Source organism: Panthera leo, chromosome E3 (genome assembly GCF_018350215.1).
Source record: "Panthera leo isolate Ple1 chromosome E3, P.leo_Ple1_pat1.1, whole genome shotgun sequence".
In the NCBI taxonomy this organism is placed as follows: Eukaryota; Metazoa; Chordata; class Mammalia; order Carnivora; family Felidae; genus Panthera; species Panthera leo.
In genome coordinates this window covers 40,910,721-40,928,806 of record NC_056694.1, presented here as the reverse complement: position 1 = coordinate 40,928,806, position 18,086 = coordinate 40,910,721, and the positions used below count along the sequence as shown (strand labels likewise).

Below are 18,086 nucleotides of genomic sequence, written 5' to 3'. Positions count from 1 at the left end.
GCTGAAGTCAGATGCTTAACCGACTGAGCCACCCAGGCGCCCCTAGAGTAGTCTTCTAAAAATTCCTCCTCTGTCTTGAGGAGCCTGCCCCCTTAGGGCCTCAGCCCAGGGCAGCTCAGTCTTCCTGGTGGGTCCCCGTGGCTGAGAGCCCTGCTGTGCTCCTGACCGGCCTCCAGTTCCAGCTCAGGACATCTGATGTCTTCACCCCTTTGTCTTCCGTTCTGTGCAATACTCACCACACAGACCGCAATCCAGCAAATGCCCAGTTGGGTGGAGAAGATTCTTTGTGGCCAGTCGGAAGCCTCAGAGGGGAGTCTGGGGGGAGGTCCCAGCAGTACCGATGAGAACCTAGCCTTCCAGGGAGACTTGGGGGAACTGTGGCAACTAGGGATTTCGAAGACCCACTGGGCTCTTCCGTAGGGAAAACTAGTCTTCTTGTATGTGGTTAGCTGGGTGTTCAGTGCCTCAGGAAGGTCCCTCCACCCGACTGTTGAGGGGTCACCTGTCTTTCCCAAATGGAGACCGCTGTCCTGCTAAGTGGGTTTGAGTACAGGAATGCCATCTCTCTTCTTGAGAGTAAGCACGAAGACCTGTCTCATCTCTCATTTCTGAAGACTTGATGCAGAAGTGATGTTTTGCCGTGTTGAGAACCTGCCGCATAACGGCCAGGATCGCCTCTCTAGGGTCCCCTTTTGAGAGGGGGAGCCTGGGATGTGGCTGAGTGTGGCCGGCAAGTCCAGTGGGGCCTTCTGTCCAGTCTGAGCCATTCCCTGAGAAAGACCCTACCAAGGTGGGTTCATGTGCCGTTAAAATCGTTATTCTCATCAAGACACAACTGTCAGGAAAGTTGTCCTGAACACTGAAGTTAAGGAGATCTAAATCTTGCTTGTTGGTTTCCAAGAAATTGTCTCAAAATAAATGTATTTGGTTATGGTTTGTGGATGATGAAAGGTGATTTAGTCCCAACTGTGTTTGGAAGCTTTGATGTCATTTATATTTTCTACCCAGTGAACCTCGGAATGTGCCCACAGTGATCATACTTTCCAGGTACTTACCGCCTGTATGAAAACAATTCATTTTGTAGAAATTAAGAATACTAAGAAGAAGTTAAGAGTAATAAGGTCTATTTACAAATTATAAACCTCAAAACTGGACTGGCAGTGCAGCCCCTGAATAAGTAAACCGAGTCTGTCCTGTCCCATCAGCCTCAGGGAGTCCCCAGGATATTAGGGTGACATATGTGGTGTGAGTCGGGGCCCTGCCAGGAGAGGGGACACACAGGAGTGGGCGTGAGGAGTGTGATGAGTGAGTAGCCCCAAAGGGATGGAGCGATGAGGGCCCCGCGGGAACAGCAGCTGTGAAGAGGCCAGGCAGCGGGTGTCCCCCTGACGGCACACCAGTGGAATTTGCTGGGAATTTACCCTCTAGAAGTTGATGGAAATCTGCCCTCTGGCCTGTACCGGAGGCACTCCATGGCAGAACTGCCCGGGGAGGCGCTGGCCCCTGGGGAAGCTGCCAGGCAGGATCTGGGGTGAGTCCCACCAGTGTCTCTCAGAAGCTAGGTGTAGCCGAGGACACATGGGGACCCTCCCACGAGGGCCCTCTCCAGCACCCTCTGCTGGCAAAGCACGGCAAAGGAAGACTGGGAAAAACGCCCCAATCCTTTTCCACAGAATAAGTGGGGAGGAAGAGTCTGGAAGTGGGCGGCCGTAAATTGGTAGCTGACACAGTGTAGGTTTTTCTGCCCGAACTGTGCGGGAATCACAGGCGTGTCTCGGATGAGCAAGCTGAAGGGAGACGCCATGGGTCTGGTTCCTGGCGTGGGAGACGAGGGTTGTCCTTGTGTTGGAAGAGGGCGTGTGTCTTCTCGTGGGCTGAGGCCGGGAGCTTAGCAGTTACCTTTGAAAATAAAACTCGGGACTTCAGCAATGAGAGGTAAGGTAAGTTTGGCCTTTTTTGCCACCTCAGAGGATTCTGTCAGCCGGACGATGGGTCCCAAGGCGGCAGGGGGAAGGGCTTCCAGATCACCGCCCAGGCACATGAGGTTTCAGTGCCTGAGTTAAAGTTCGAGTCCGAACTTTCCTGTCACAAACAGGCTTACGTCACATTTCATGTGGGGCCTCTGACGGCCAAGTGATTGGAGGGTAAGCGTTTGGCACGTGGCACTCGTGCAGCCCACCGGTGGGTGTGGTGCTGGGCTCGGCCTCGGAGCTAAGGTCTGGTCGCGGCTCCATCTGGGACCTCTGGGAGTGGGAAAACGGGACTTGGCGAGGCCCTGGGACTGTCCCCCGTGTCCCTGAATGTTTTGCTGAGCAGGCCTTTCTGTGTATGGCGCTGGTCTCGGCGGGTGCTGCACGCTTGTGAACATGCCCCATCCCCGTATCTCTTCAGCCTGAATTTCCTGTTTCCTCCCCTTCCTCCCTGTTCTCTGACACGATTTTCCTGTTTATTTTGATTTTGCACAGTCCAGCGAAGCGGCTCTCCAGCAGGAAGGTGGCAAGGTAGGAGACCCTTGGTTATTTACAGAGATGTTCTGAAATGTATCATTAATCATAGCTCTTTAAAACGTGTTTAGAAAATAGTATCTTCCAAGATAAGTTTTTAAAACTTTGGGAAGTCACCTCGCATGGTTTGGGACTGAACATAATTCCTGGGGATGGGTTGTGAAACCAGTTTCCACCGCCACACCATGCCACGATCAGACCCTGGTTTGTGACAGGGAGGTTTGTGCTGAAAGCTTCCGGCATTGTGCCCATCTTACCAAGTCTTCGCAGAAATGTCCTCGGGCGGCCCTTGGCATCCCCACGTGTCATGTCTGCTGTAAAGTAGCCCACGGTGTTATCCGCGAGGGTCATGGCAGAGCCCTGGTCTGGGTCGGCCTCCTTCAGATGCTCTGCCCTTCACGCCCACGCTGGCTCTCCAAGGTGAGAAGAGGGTGAAGGCGAGCCAAATGCCGAGTTTCTGAAGAACACACTCTTGTGGCCATTTCTCCACCTCCCAGCTTTGGGTCTACCTGTCGGCTTCCTGCGTAAGAGGTGGCAGCACACACAAGTACCCTGTGCCCCCCAGGGCTGGCTCACCAGTTTTCACTGGGCTTGTCTGATGCCAGCGTTTCTCACAGGAAGCCATGGAATGCTCACTTACTTCCTTTCTCCGACAAGTTGCCGCTTCTGGAGTCAGTGATGGCTGTGATATTGCCACTTGCCTCGCCTTCTCGCCGCACCCCTGCCTGCCCTGCCCAGCTAGGGCCTCTGCCCTCTGCATGGGCACCATGGCTGTGGGCAGTAGCACTGTGGTCCCTGGCCTGCGCTAAGTGTGTGTTTCAGGGCTGGGGTCATGCTGCTCCCTGAACCCGTCTCCCTTCTTTTATCTTCATGTTTTTCGTTCGGCACATCTTGTAGCTTCTTGAGAAAAGAGGTGTCCAGGAGATACATTTTTGAGACCTTGCTGGATACTTGACTCCCGTGTGTGACTTCATACAGAATTTGAGGTTGGGAGCCCCTCCTCTGAGGAGCTGTGCACACACCGCCCAGTACCTCCCAGCGCTAGGGCTGCTGCCAGGGCCCTGAGGCTTTCACGTTTTCTTCGCAACTTTCTCCCTGGAAGCTGAATTTTCAGGTGTTTTCTCTATCCCTGAAGTTTAGAAACTTTGTGATAAGTCTCATGAGTCCTTCCTATTAATTATGCTGGACAGAATGACAGACTGACCGTTTAGGTCTGGGAGTCTCCACCCCTTGGTCCCGTGGACCTTTCTTAGGCTGTTGGATAGCTTCATCCATCCCCCATCCTCCCTCTGGAACCTCCTTGCTGCCCTGTGTGCCTCTGCTCTGCTTCCTCCTGTGACAGCCACAGCGTTTTCTTCGTGTCTCTTCCCCACGTCCTGGTCCGGGCCATCTTTCTAGAGACTTTTCCCTCACAACTGGGGCTGCTGCCGTCCGTGCTGCTGTGGTTGCTTACAGCTGGCGGGTGGCCTCTGGCCCATGTGTGGTGTGGATAGGCCTCGGGCCGGCTGGTGTCCCGGAGGGGGATCTGTGCTGGGCCCGTGGTGCGGCTCTCCTCCTCTGTAAGGGTGTGGTTTGGAGCCGCTCCTGTGTGGTCTCAGGTGCCGGGCCTCCCTGGGTTCTCCAGAGCGACGGGCTGGCTGCCAGCGCCTCCCTGGCCGGCCGCAGCCCTCCTACCCACTTCCGGCGTGGGCACCTTTTCTCTGGTACGGCCCAGTCTCTTCTTTGCCCTTGGCGTGGGAACCTGCTGTGTTTCTTTTTCTAGTGTCTTAGGGGTTTAGCGGAAGCAGAGGTGGAGGTTGTCAACCCTTTTCTGCACTTGTTCTCACCAACCCCCTCGTAGAGGAGCATCGAGACTCCAGGGAACATAACGTGCAGTCCAAACTACACGTTTGTTACAAGTTTGGCATTGCTTTCCTCCTCCCCACCATGTTCCACCCCAGACGGCCTACAGATGGTGACAGGAAAGAAGGTAAAACCTCTCCCCCCAGCCTCCTGCGTCCAGGATGTGGACAGGCCCTGGGGTCCCTGGGCCCGTGGGCCCGTGCTACCTCAGCTCTTAGTCTCTCTCTGCCTGCTCCTTTGAAATACCCTCTGAGAATTTGATCTTTCCTTCACAGATACCATTTGGTATGAAAGAGTCTAGTCTGCGACTGTTTATAGTTTGGTTCACAAACAGCATATTTACAGTCTACACACGCAGACGCACACACACACACACAGTTTTAATCTGCCATTTTACGCTTCAAGCCACCACTAGAATTCTAAGGAAAACTCAGTCACAGGTGCTTTCGCTGTTCACATTGTCTCAACCCTTTACATGTGGCACTGGACCGTGTGGTTTGGAACCTCCAGCTCTGGCCTCTGAGCCCTGGCTGTGTGCCTGGCCTAGATGGAAGTGGTTCTGGGGTCGGTGTGCGTACAAGGACCCGGAGGAACCTGCACACAGCACAGCCGACCTCAGGACAGGGGGCAGCACCAGCGGGATGGCCACAGGGCTGACGGCGGCCGTGCACAGAAGGCACCCTTGGGGTGCATCAGGCATCTCCCACAGCCCCCTCTCCTGGTGGGTCTCCTGCGTGGTGGTGGATTTAGATACACAAGGCCTAAAGGGGCCACACGGTGAGGCCACATATTAGGAACCCATGTTGGGGCCAGAGTCATGGAGGGGTATTTAAACACAGCAGTTGGACAAAAACAGGATGGCCCTTTGGGTTTAGCACCCTTCGGGGAATCAGATGAAATCCACAGAAAGGTGCTCAGTGTCCCACCCAGGATACCTCCGCTGGACTTCTGATCCCCAGGGGTGAAGATGTCCTCCTTTTTTGTTCCCCTTAGAACATACCTGGAAAAAGATTTAAGGAATGTATCAGCTCAGTCAGTGCTAAAAACGAAATAGAATTTCATGCCTTTGATGACGTAGAAATCTTCAGTGTAGTTTTTAATAGCATTTTATTGAATTCTTATCGTGTGTTGTGTCCTTAAAAGGAGCTGTTTATTTATACAGCCTCATTTACACCTCATAATAGCTCGTGATCCCCATTTTATAGGAGAGTAAGGCTCAGAGAGGTGAGCGGCTTTCTCAAGGCCACACAGCTGTGAGCATCAGGCTACTGAGTTTGGAGCCTGGGTCATTGTGGGTAGACTTGCTGCTGGGACTTGTGCAAATGGTCTGAGCGTTTTAAGTGCAGGTAAATTAAGCTGATACAGTGTCACCGTAGCCAGTGAGACTGCCTCTGGGGTGACTGTGAACATAGTTTGCCGAGCACCTGCCAGGGCGCCAGTGGCTGGGGAACGAAGGAGGGGCTCTGAGGCTACTGACGGCGCTTCTGCAGGTCCACCTGGCGTGGCCCACGGTGCGGGGCTGCGGCCGCAGGGGTGCTTGCGTCTGCGCGTCTTCCCAAGCTTGACCCCGGGAGAAACTCCAGGCGCGGCCTTGAAAGAGACCCCTGGTCTCTTGCTGTTACTGCCACGTGAGGAGTGTGTTTGAAAACCAGGTAGCAAGAGTGCGTGTGGGTGACGCTGCGTGCAGAAGGTATGATCCCGAATTAATGTTTCACGGGCCTGCGGCCGAGAGGAGATTAGTTCATATCACAGAGAGGAATGAAGTCGTGTTTTATTACCCGAGGACAAAGTACCCTCATCCATTAGCTTCCCAGGAAGGCGGCCAGGACGTCAGGTTCCAAAGAGCAGCGGGGCTATCCTGTGGCCCTTGGGTGGCTGTGTCCTGCCGGGACCCCCTTTGGTGGAAGCCTGGGCCCGTGGTGCTGGCTTCTGGTGTTCAGCCCAACAGATGCTCACGTTTATAGAGCTAGTGACTTTTCCTTGCTGTGCTCTGCTGAAGGACCTTTTCTGGACTGGGCTATTGTTTCTTCTCCACAGGTACCTGCACCAGTCAGGGGCCCTGACCGTGGAGGCCCTACAGGACCCTGCCCCAGACCCTGTGGAGGGCATGGAAGAGGACATTGCTGATAAGGTAGGCCCTGGACCACCTGCAGATGGCACAGCCAGGTCTGAGGACGTGTGCCGGTGCTGCCGCCTTGGGATGCAGGCCATGCTGGGGTGGGGGGTGCCAGCCTCATCAGAGGCCCCAGTGACTGTGCAGTGGAAGGAGCGTTTCCCGTTGTGCATGGAGAGGCCGGTTGTCAGCCGTATCTGTCTGTGGGCCCATCTGGCCGCACCGACGTGCAGGGACTCTGTTCCCCTGACTCCTGGAGGCAGAATCTGGGGGTGCTCGAGGTTACAGGGTGGTGACCACAGAGCCAGACAACGTGTGGAGTCAGAGTTCCCAGAGAGTCCGTGTGGGGGGTTCCTTGGGGCAGGACAGCCATGCCGTGGAAGCGACCCCAAGTTTCTCAAGGGCCAGCTCAGCCAGAAGGGAGGAGGAGTGGCAGAATACCCGCAGCTCTTCCCGGGTCCCTGCTTGCTTCCTCCGTGAGCTGGACGGACCCCGGTCCCGCCCAGTGGACACCGCCTCCTGATTCTGAAGCCCCTATGTCACTCCCGAGGTCGTCTTCCTGGAGAAACGGGTGTCGGAGCTGGAGAAGGACACGGCTGCTAGCGGGGAGCAGCACAGTCGGCTGCGGCAGGAGAACCTCCAGCTCGTGCACAGGTGAGGAGGGCGTCCGTGGCCCTGGCTGCCTGTCCGCGTGTGACCCCGCAACCCCCTTGCTGCCACGATGTGGCTCACACGTGGAAGTGCCCCTCCACCAGCCACCGGGAGCCAGGTCAGGGGATGGTGCCAGCGGCCTCCCAAGCGTGGTTCCCACTTAGTGCTGCCCCCGCCCCCGGCGTGTGTCCGGCCCCAGGGGAGACCAAAGGGAGGCACCACCTCAAGTCTCAGGAGTATGACGGCCAGCACCCAAGCTGCCTGCGCAGAGTGTCCAGGAGAGGCTGGCGGAGGTCACATGTGGAGAGTCATGGAACTCTCTGGTAGGGTTCCCGATGTGTGTCCCTGTTTGCGAGAACCTGTCCTGGCCCAGATATGCCTGGAGATGGGCTTGCTACTCTGTGACTGTTGCTGTGCTTGGTACACCCCTATCGTCCCCTCTACCATGTCCTGTGAGGCAGATGCCACCTAATGTGCCATCTCGCAGGCGAGGACACTGAGGCACAGGCCATTGTCAGAGCCAGCCAGTGGGGCCAGGAAGGGTAGGGCCTCCAGAGCTCCTGCACTGGGGAGCTGGACCCACCCTGGAGCACGCGGGCTCTTGCAGGGACGGGAGGAGAGCGGGAGCCACCGGCAGAAGGCACGCACAGTCTGGCTCAGCTGGGCATCCGTGCTGACCTCCCCCACCGTTGTTTTGTCTGCATTTTGGAACCACTCCTGCCATGTAGCCTCACACCCAGTATAAGGGAGGACGTGTCTCCTGCAGCATATGAGTTTGGCTCAGGAGCGTCAACTCCCTGGGCTGTGCCTGCGTGCAGCTGGGTGTCACGGGGACACAAACAGCATTGTGGGGACGAGACAGTGTGGGGAGGCCCTGGAGGCGGGGGGAAGGCTGGAGGCTCTGCCCTCACTGGGCGGCCTGTACCTGGGCCCGGGCCTGAGGCTGGCTCTGCCACACATTCTGTGATCTCAGGCTCACCTGAGTAGGTGTTGTGAGTGCTCCCGATGGCAGGACACAGGCCCACGTGCACTCACGGCTCCAGGGGTTGCTTGGCTCCTGCTGTGATATGTTCATCCTGGAAGGCACTGACCTTCCCCACCCGTCCTCCGGTCTCCTCTTTGGATGCTGAGAATTAGAACGAGTCGTGTTACTGCACACCTACTCCGTATGTCACTTTAACAGTAGAAACAGGTTCCCTATGTAGTCGAGGGCTTGGGCTAGGCAGCTGCATGCCCTCCAGGCTCTCACGGGAGGGTCTGCCCGTGGCCTTGCTGCAGAGTTGGGTGGGGTCGGCACGCTCATGGAGGGGCTTGGTTCCAGTGCTGCACAGAGCATCTGCCACATCTCCGGAGGCGCGTGTTCTCCCTCCTTGTTCGCGTCCAGAGGGACGTGGATGGGCCACCGCACTCATTTCTCAAGCTGACTGGTGAGGCTTCGTTTGATCTGATGACACTTATCAGTTATCCACGTATGGAGTGGAAAGTCCACGTGCTGTGCCCCGGGGCTTGCCACGTCCAAACCTGTGGTATTTCTTTAGGTGTTGCCTGAGCTCTCCTAAAAACAGCATGCTTCTGCTGCCTTTCCTGCCATCCCAGCGACAGCCCCCCCCCCCCCCCCGCCCCCCACGCAGGTTCTGGTGCTCAGCTTCGTACTTTCTGGATCACCACCCCGGATGATCACCTGGGGTGGGCGGAGAGAAGCAGGTTCTGTGAGGCCTTGTGTGTCTGCAACGTGTGTGTCTGCTGCCAGTGTGACTGGGTCTGGAGTTGTTCGGAAGCAGGGGTCCCCGGGACCTGGCAGGCAGGCTCTGGGCCTTCTGACCACACTGTGACCTCAAGCCTGGCGCTCCTGTTCTTCCTGCCCTCTGTGGGGTCTGAGTTCTCTGCCTGGATGCCGGAAGGGTCTTGTTTCCTGTGCTGGCACGTGGTTTCCAATCTTTAAATCTGGAAGCTGTGCCTCCGCTTTGGGAAGGTTTCTAGAATTATTTCTCTGCACGGCTTGTTCCATTTTCTTATTTGTCTGAACTTCTGTTAATCTAACGTTAGACCTTCTGGACTTTCTCATTTTCTTTACTTTTCTATTCTCTTTGTCATTTCCGTCTTTTAAAATTCTAATATCCTTGTTTTTCTTCTTCAGCTCTCCTGTTGAATTTAAAATTTTTTCTTCTCATGTTTTTAATTTCTGAGAATCACTTTGTAAATTCCCTTCTGGTGTCCTGTTCCTGTTTCCTGGAAGCAGTGTCTTTGCTCTGAGGCCTGGGTTACAGGGCTTTCTCCTGCATGAGGTCCTTTTTCTCTGTTTGCTTTGGCCACTTTGTGTCAACACCTTTCCCATGGTTTCTGGTGATCTTGGGCTCTCCGTTCACTCTTACGTGTGAGGCACCCCAAGGAGGTTGAGAAGCCCTGTGTGCATCGACAGCTTGTGGATGTGGGCTCCATGGGCAGGGCCCCGAGCCCTTCTCTCTGGGATGGGCATTCCCTGCTTCCTGCACGTGGGTGTGGTGGTCTGGGAAGGTGCCGGGGTCAGGGCCCCCATGTGCACGTTTCCTTTGTCTCCGGTTACTGCTAACACCCACCCGTGCCTCTCCCATGGGTGACCTGGGTGCTCAGCCTACAGTGTCCGTGCAGGGTGCTCCCGGGGGCGGGCTCCTGGTGGGCTTGTGCCCCTGGGAGGGTCTCCTGGCCACACGCCGAGCGAGCTTCCCGAGAGCGCTGGAGACCGTCCCTGCTGTCACAACTTTGCCACCATCTCGAGGCCCTGGGTGCGGGCATGGGAGGCCGAGGCTGTCTGGGGGGTACGACCCCTCCTTCAGAACCATCCTTGACCAGAGCTGTTGGGTGGGGGGGGTCTCTCTTTCTCTGCTGCCCCTCCTTCCCTTCGCCTTCACAGAGCCAATGCCCTTGAGGAGCAGCTGAAGGAGCAGGAGCTGAGAGCCTGTGAGATGGCGCTGGAGGAGGCGCGGAGGCACCGGGAGCTCGTGTGCAGGATGGAGCGGGAGCGCAGCATCGAGGTGGAGAGCCTGCAGGCCAGGTGGGGCGTGCAGCCCCGGTGGCTGCCCCTCCCAGCACATCCGGTGTCTTAGGATAAAGCCGATGTTAGAGAAAGGGAAAGCCCACGCGAGGAAAGCTGTAAAAGTGCTCAGTGTCACAATTCAGAGACTGACCCTCCGTGGATGCCTTCTGAGTCCGTCTCTAGTTGGGGTTCTCCTAGTCAGAACGCCAGGCCTCTTGCAGACAACTTGACGCAGTGCCTTTGTGCTGCTCCGGAGGTAGGAACCTTTGAAGAGTCAGGAAAAGTGGGGAAAGCAGCGTGGGTTTGCACGCCCTGCATGAGACAGCCTGTCAAGGCCCAGGAGCAGCAGCAGCCACCACGCGGGGTGTAGGCCGGACATGCGGCACACGCGTATGGTTGTCTCTGCGAGCGGGGGTCTTACAGCGTTGGGGAGAGAGAGCCCGCGTGTCCGTCAGCGGAGAAATGCTTGAACAGGCCGTCTGAGAGCTCCCCAGAGGTCCTCCCCAAGGTCAGAGAGGGCAAGGGCATCTGATGGCTCATTTCGTAGCTGAGCTGGAGCCACTTCCCGAATTCGGGACACAGCAGGTGTAACTAGATGAGCGGGTTTCCAGGCTCTGCAGCCCGAGTGTCCCTCCCCCACTCCTAACGCTGGGGTGCATTGGACTTTACTGGAGAAGAGCTCCTGTGCGTTTTTAAGAGTAGGGGTGCAGGAGGGGCTGCATGCAGGGCTGTGCCAGCCACCTGGACACGAGGCCCCCTGGCATGTAGACGCAGTGGGGTGCTGCTCTGGGTTCAGCCGGGCCCAGATTCCGGCTTCCAGAGGACAGAGAAGGACGGGAAAATGCACCTGACATAGGACACACCCGGAAACACACCTTCACCAGGCGATCCAGGTCAGCATCACCTGTGGGGAGTCGTGAGGACTCAGACACCCGATCTGGTGACGAGAAGGGCACCTCCCCCCCATGACCCGTCTCATCACGAGAAACACCAGATCAACCCAGCGTGAGGGACACTACCAAATAAGTGACCAGAACTGCTCAGAACTGTCAAGGCCACGAAAAGTCAGGAAAGGCCGGGAGACTGCCACCAGACCCCAGGGGACAAAGCAGACGAGGCAGCGTGTGCAGTGTGGCCCAGGGACTGGAGGGCACGATTGGGAGATGACATGAAGTCTATGGTTTGATGACTAGTATACCCCGCAGGGCTGTGGTAAAGGCACCACGTGACCACATGACGGGCAGATGCCATGCAGGAAGCAGTACCGGCCAGGCCCACAGGGACTCCACGCCACGTCTGCAACTTTTCTGTAAACCCCAAAGTATCCCCAACCCCAAGTGTATTTTTTTTAATGTTTAATTTTGAGAGAGAGAGAGAGAGAGAGAGAGAGAGGGGCAGAGCACAAGTGGGGGAGGGGCAGAGAGAGAGGGAGACACAGAATCAGAAGCAGGCTCCAGGCTCTGAGCTGTCAGCACAGAGCCAGACATGGGAGCTTGAACTCGTGAACTGTGAGATGATGACCCAAATTCGGGTGCTCCACCAGCTGAGCCCCTGAGGTGCTCCCCCCAAGTGTATTTAATAACTATCCCAGCGTAAGGGAAAGCTTGGGCCCAGAGCACTTGAGTGGTACGTAGGGTCGGAGCATCTGAGGAGGCCTCTGTGGCTCCCTAGGCAGCTCCTGGCAGGGCTGCCAAGACACTGGGTCTCCCTTGCCCCAAGGAGCCACGTTTCTGGGTTGAAGTCCCAGCTTTGTGCTTGTGTCCCAGGCTGCAGCAGCTAGATGAGGAGAACGGAGAGCTAAGGTCCTGCACGCCGTGTCTGAAGGCCAACATTGAGCGCTTGGAGGAGGTGAGCGGTCAGTGGGGAGCACAGAGTGGGTGGAGCCCAGCCCGGTCACATGTGGACACGCGGTCAGCCAGGCCGGCTCACGGGCCTGCCACCCTCTGCACCTCATGGGTCCTCTGAAGCGAGGCAGCCACACGGCCAGCCACGGGGTGGGACCAGAGGCCAGGAAGCTATGCTGTTCCGTAGCGCAAGCTGTTACCCTGGGCCCACCGGCCCCATACGGTGAGGACAAGGACAGCTCGGTCCCCGCCTGGCTTCCCAGCTTTCTCACGGATCCAAGAGTTCAGTTTAGATTAACCTGTGGTCTGAATCCAGGGATGATGTCCTCCAGGGGCTGACTCCCAGCTGGACCCCTCGTGCCCTGTCCTGCAGCTGTTCACTCGAGAAGCCTCTCCTCCCCTCCTCTCCCCTCCCGGTCACGTGTCCCCTGGGAAGCTCCGAACCCGGAGAACATCTAAGACCACCTGGGCTCTGACTCCCATGAACTATTCCCTCTGGGCAGCCGTGGGTCAGATCCTGCTCTTGCATGGATCCTTTCTGCCCTGCCTCGCCTGAGGAACAGTGTCTGTGGCCTGTGCAGACACCCTGCGCCAAGAGCACCCCAGGCGCATCTGCAGGCGCGGTGCTCGGGGTCAGCACTGCCCCAGGAGCACCATGCCCGGGTGATGGGATGGCTGAGACGCAGCCATTATGGGCTGAGCCCGGGGGCCACGGAAGACTCAGGAAAGCTGTGTGGTTGGGCCAGCAGGCAGGCTTATTCCCACAGGAGAAGCAGAAGTTGCTGGATGAGATGGAAGAGTTGTCCCTGCGGCTCAGTGATGAGCAGGAGAACAGGAGGAAGCTGGGGGACAGGCTGAGCCACGAGAGGCACCAGTTCCAGAGGGACAAGGAGGCAACCCAGGAGGTGAGCGTGGCACCCGGTAGGGGTGGGACCTGCGTCCCTGCGTGGGGTCCGTGCCTGTGCCCTCCACATCCTGAGACCTGCAGCTGGCGGCCACGTGGTGCTGGGCGTGAGGTGGTGTTTGGGAAGCGTGGCTGGCATTGTCCTCCCACTCGGACGTGGCGCTCGGACTGACCCAGAGGTTCTGAAGCTGAGGGCTGAGCTGCCACTTGCTGCCGCGGGTGCCCGAAGGCCTGCTCACCCTGTGGTTGCCTGCAGTTGATCGAGGACCTGCGCAAGCAGCTGGAGCACCTGCAGCTCTTCAAGCTGGAGGCCGAGCAGAGGAGGGGCCGGGGCAGCAGCATGGGTCTGCAGGAGTACAACAGCCGCACCCGCGAGAGCGAGCTGGAGCAGGAGGTCCGCAGGTTGAAGCAGGTGTGGGCGGCCACACCCCTGTATCCCCGCAGAAGCTTCCAGGAGCCCAGCATGGGGCAGGGGGCACGCAGGGAGCTGGTGCCCGAGCCAGAGGCCACTCCAGCCACTCCCTATGCGGGCTCAGCCACTAGCGGGGGCCCCCCGCCCCGGGAGTGACCCTGTCGTGTCCCCTATTCAGGATAACCGTAACCTGAAGGAGCAGAATGATGAGCTCAATGGGCAGATCATCAACCTGAGCATCCAGGGTGCCAAGAACCTCTTCTCCACGTCCTTCTCAGAGTCCCTGGCTGCGGAGATCAGCTCCGTTTCCCGAGATGAGGTAAGGCCCATCCAGGCCCGGCCACCGGGATGTGCCACAGTCTGTGCACCAACCCAGCACTGACCGCTGCTCATCCCACAGCTCATGGATGCGATTCAGAAGCAGGAGGAGATCAACTTCCGCCTGCAGGACTACATTGACCGGATCATCGTGGCCATCATGGAGACCAACCCATCCATCCTGGAGGTCAAGTAGAGGCAAGAAGGCCCAGCTCGGTGGGCCCAGGACCCCACCCGCACCCAGGAGATGGCCACGGCGCGCACACAGCCGAGACAAGCGGCTGGGCTGGGGTGCATAGAAGGGTCTGCACAGGGAAGAGGAACAGGAGCTCCGGGGCCAGGGCCCACGCAGGAGAGGGTGGGGCTGGGCCTGCTCTCTGCAGAGATGTGGGGAGCACGGCTCAGGCTCAGGCGAACCCCTCTGCGAGCTCTCTCTCATGTGGCAGATCTCTCTGCTGCCCTACTTGTCAGGGAAGAAAGGAAGGACACGTCCCCACCGGGACACTGCCATCTGCATCTGCTCAGGGGCCCTCACCTGGATGGCACAGAGGCCCCAGGACCCTCTCACCCGACGTGGTGGCGTGGGAAGGACTGCCAGGCAAGGCGGTGCACATCAGGCTCTGGCCGGGAGCTGCAGGACCCCGGCTTTCCTGGGGCTGTGACTCTTGAGCTGCTCCGCCCAGCCACCCATCCAGAGAGGGCACCGCAGTCCAGCTTCAGACCCAGGGGCTCTGCAGCTGGCCACGCAGCTGTCCCCATGCCCCAAACCCTTGCTGCGGTAACGGGGCTGGGGCCGAGCCTCTGCTCCAAAATCAGGACCTGAGAGTCCCACCACATGGAGCATGCTCCCTGCACAGGGTGGGTCTCAGGGCCCCTCTGACTCCAGGTGTGGCAGCATCGTGGTGAGAAACTGCTTCCCCATGGGTGTGGTCCCCGGCCTCCTGGAGCCCTCCCCTCCCTGAGCACGTCTCAGCTGCTCTGGGTGAAGTCCCGGTCTCCCAGGCCAGAGTCCACATGTCTGGCACCATGGTTCCTCTGGGAGTTTGAAGTCGCTGAAGTGGCCATCCTTCCCCGAGCTGCATTTTGGAGGAGGCTGGGTGGTGCGGGTTCTCTAAGTACATAGATCCGGAGCAGAGATCAAGGCCTTCCTGGCAGCTTGTGGGTTCCTTCAAGAAAGCCATTGCCTGGCTCTGTGCCACCACCACCAGGCACTGCACCACCGTGGGGGCTGCTGGGCCTGCCCCGACCCTGCGCCTGAGCACTGTCCAGGAGCCTCTGGGTGCTCCAGGTGGGTCAAGACCCCACACACAGACTGGCCACTGCTGCGTGCAAGTGCGTATGTGAGGGCGTGTGTGTGTGTGTGTGCGCGTGTGTGTGTGCGTCGCCCTGTGTCCCTCCATCCTCCGTGTGGCCCACCTTCTACACTAAGATTTAAGATGTTGCCTCGTATTGTACATTTTGGGGAAAGCCTTGGGTGTAAATCAGTGTAAACTTGGAGGAGAGATTTTTCTATCATGTAGAGTAGGTATTTTTTATAGATTGAAGGTTGATCAATTTTTTAATACTTCCAAGAGAGAAAACTATCTGTGTATACACATGAAATATATATATATATATATATGTATGATAATAAATACTGGAACTCTGCTTTCCGTGCCCAGCCCTGCCCCCGTGACACAGACTTGGATCTGTTTCTGTCCATCACCCAACGGTACCGTAGCTGTAAATATGAGTTGCAGGGAGATGTTTCATGCACACACCCAGGTGTGGACTTGCACAGTGATCCTCTGTCCTTCCCCTTGAGAAAGACTTTTCAGGCAGAGCAGTGGTGACCTGGATACTAGAGGGCAAGGCCAGGACGCTCTCACCGAAGATTAAAGCTGTCTATACCCACTGAGGCCGGCTTCTTCCTCCGTGGGGTCTGAGGGCTGGGTGGGGGTGCCATGGGCCTCGCCTGGTCCCCCAATGTATTTGGGGGTTGGAGGCTTTGCGCCACGTGAGCTCAGACAGCAGGAGACCTTCTGGTCAAGCTGGCCCTTCCTGGAGGCCCCAGGGTTGCACCTCCAGTCTGAACCCCCAGCGGAGCTCAGCCAAGGGTCCCTCCTGGGGCGGGGCCACGTGATGGGGCTTTGGGGGCCATGGGTGTTCATGGGAGGACACAGCCCGAGTATAAGCTGGGCTGAGGGGTTGCATCGCAGATCTGGGGCTCCTCAGTGTCCCCATGGGACAGCACAGGTCCCGACAGGATTTGGCTTGAATATCAGGAAGAAGGTCAGGCTGGGTGCCCAGGCTGAGGAGGAGAGCTCAAGTGCCACCGTAGTCAGGGAGGACAGTGAGAAGGTTCTATGGGCAAGTGACTAAATCTAATTTGAAGTGGGGGTTGTTGGCCAAACCCCCCAGACTCGATTCCCCAGCCCAAGTATCCATAGGAGCGGCAAACCGTGCGTTTACCACGTCCCTCGCACTAAGCTACCTGCATGCCAGTCACAAAACTGAAAGACAGGTCCAGGGAAGACCAAAGACCCCACCCCCAACCACCCAGCAAGGCCCCAAACGGGCTTGAACCCAGGTGTGCGGGCCCACCGGGCCAATAACCTGAGGGCCATGGGGAGGGGACACGGTCTGGCCTGTGGTGAGCAGGGGCCCCAGGACTCCTCCCCAGCTGGGGCTGCAGCAGCTGGACTCCAAAGGGTCACCAGGGTCAGGCCTGGGAGCCCTGGATCCTGTGTGGGTGGCAGTGAGGACACAGACTGTCATCCTGCACGTGGCCCACTTGCCCCTGGTCCAGCATGTGCGTACCACCACCGAGGGTCCCTGTGCCCGAATCCCGCTAGAATCTCCATTCCGTGAAGGTCTTTGGGTATGTCGTCTACTGCTGTGTCCCAAAGCCGAGGACAGCATGCGCACACGTGGGATCTGCACAGGGATGCTTGAGCCAACGCCTCCCACCGATACACAGGGCTCTTTGTCACAGGGCTGTTTGCGTTCGGCCCTTTCCAACCCTTCTCCAGCTCCCTCCCCTTTCCTTGGACACAGAGCCACTCCACAGTCCTGAAAACTCCTCCTGAGGCCCGCTTGTAGTGACTGGGCTTCCTCCCCCTTGACAACAGGCCCTGGCCCCTTGCTGGGAAGGGCAGGAATGCTCCTCTCTCCTTAACCCCCCCCCCCCCCCAACGCCCCTGGTGTATGGCCTGGCTCTGAAAAACTCTGCAGTGAGCGGACAGGAAATCTCGATTCAGTTGCTTATCTTGCTGGGAAGTTACATGATACCAGTTGAAACACAGCCACCCCAGGCAGTGTGCTTTGGAAGGGGCAGGGGAGGGAAGGGGACCTGTGGAGTTTGGCCCTTGACTATCTCCTGTGATTCCACAGCCATCATGCGGGGGAGGAAGCTAGGGACAGGCAAGTCACAAGCTTGCTGCTTAGAGAACTCAGGAAGGGGCACCATCCCGGCTGCAGCATGTGGAGAGTCAGAGAGAGGTTTTCCTGGGGCCTGGTCTCCTGGGAATACTGAGCTCTGTCCCTGTAGGTCCTACTGAGCTTAGCTTAGATTTTCTGGACACTGAAACAAACCAAGCTTCCACTTAAATTCTAAGTGTGACACCTGGATGGCTCAGTCTGTTAAGCATCCGACTCTTGATTTGGGTGCGGATTTGTGAGTTTGAGCCCCACACTGGGCCCGTCACTGACCCTGCAGAGCCTGCTTGGGATTTCCCCCCGCCCCCCACCCCCATGCTATGTCTCTCTCAAAACAGTTAAAAAAACACAAAAAAACAAAACCCAACTCTACCCTATCTGGAGGCAGAATTGAGCCACCGCCAAGTACTCTTCCTGACTCTCTTAGACTACATGCCTGGTTTTTCTTGTCTCTTGCATGACCAGTGCCTCCTCAGGCTCCCCAAGTGCCCCCTGAACACGACGAGTCTTTAGGGCTCTGCCCTCAGCATCCTGGCTCCCCATTCCACAGCCTCCCTGTGCTTCGGCTGCAAGTGAACGTTTTGCTGCATGTCCTGCTGCCTCCGAACATTTAGGCGGCACAGGGGCCTCCAGTTTCGTGACCTCAAGCCGTCCAAAGGGAACTTCACGGTCGAGACCGGACCTAGGAAGCTCTTTTGTGAACGGTGGTGGCGGCGGGGCGGGTGTGTTTCGAGGTCCCCGTGGAGCAACAGCAGCTTCCCGGGTTTAGGGGTCTTCCTGTCAGGCACGAGGCTGAGCGCGCCGTGGGTGGTATCTCACTTCGTCCCCCTTCACCGAGAAGGAAACCGAGGCTCACAGAAGTAATGTGAACCAAGTCACGCTGTAAGTGCCCAGGCCGTGTCTCCACCCAGGTCGGTCCCACCAAAACCGGAGCTTTTGACCACGAAGCCTTGGGAGGACCCGCGGAAGCAGACAAGTTGCAAAGAGAATTGCGGCCGATGGGAAGAGGGGAGGTGAGAGGGCTGGGGAGACCCCGGGAGGACATCACGGAGGTCTGCGGGCCCCATG

At 57.8% G+C, this 18,086-nt stretch overlaps 1 protein-coding gene across 1 annotated transcript in view; it reads left to right on the top strand.

Moving 5' to 3' along the window:
* RAB11FIP3 (RAB11 family interacting protein 3) overlaps window positions 1-15,495 on the top strand; it is an 83,494-nt gene extending 67,999 nt beyond the window's left edge. The window contains exons 7-15 of the mRNA XM_042921346.1: window positions 2,466-2,501; window positions 6,384-6,477; window positions 7,010-7,113; window positions 10,001-10,141; window positions 11,890-11,971; window positions 12,735-12,872; window positions 13,128-13,283; window positions 13,462-13,602; window positions 13,684-15,495. Coding sequence (XP_042777280.1) covers window positions 2,466-2,501; window positions 6,384-6,477; window positions 7,010-7,113; window positions 10,001-10,141; window positions 11,890-11,971; window positions 12,735-12,872; window positions 13,128-13,283; window positions 13,462-13,602; window positions 13,684-13,797 — 1,006 coding nt within the window. The 3' untranslated portion in view covers window positions 13,798-15,495. The remainder of the gene's footprint in view (window positions 1-2,465; window positions 2,502-6,383; window positions 6,478-7,009; window positions 7,114-10,000; window positions 10,142-11,889; window positions 11,972-12,734; window positions 12,873-13,127; window positions 13,284-13,461; window positions 13,603-13,683) is intronic.
* Window positions 15,496-18,086: the final 2,591 nt, after the last annotated feature.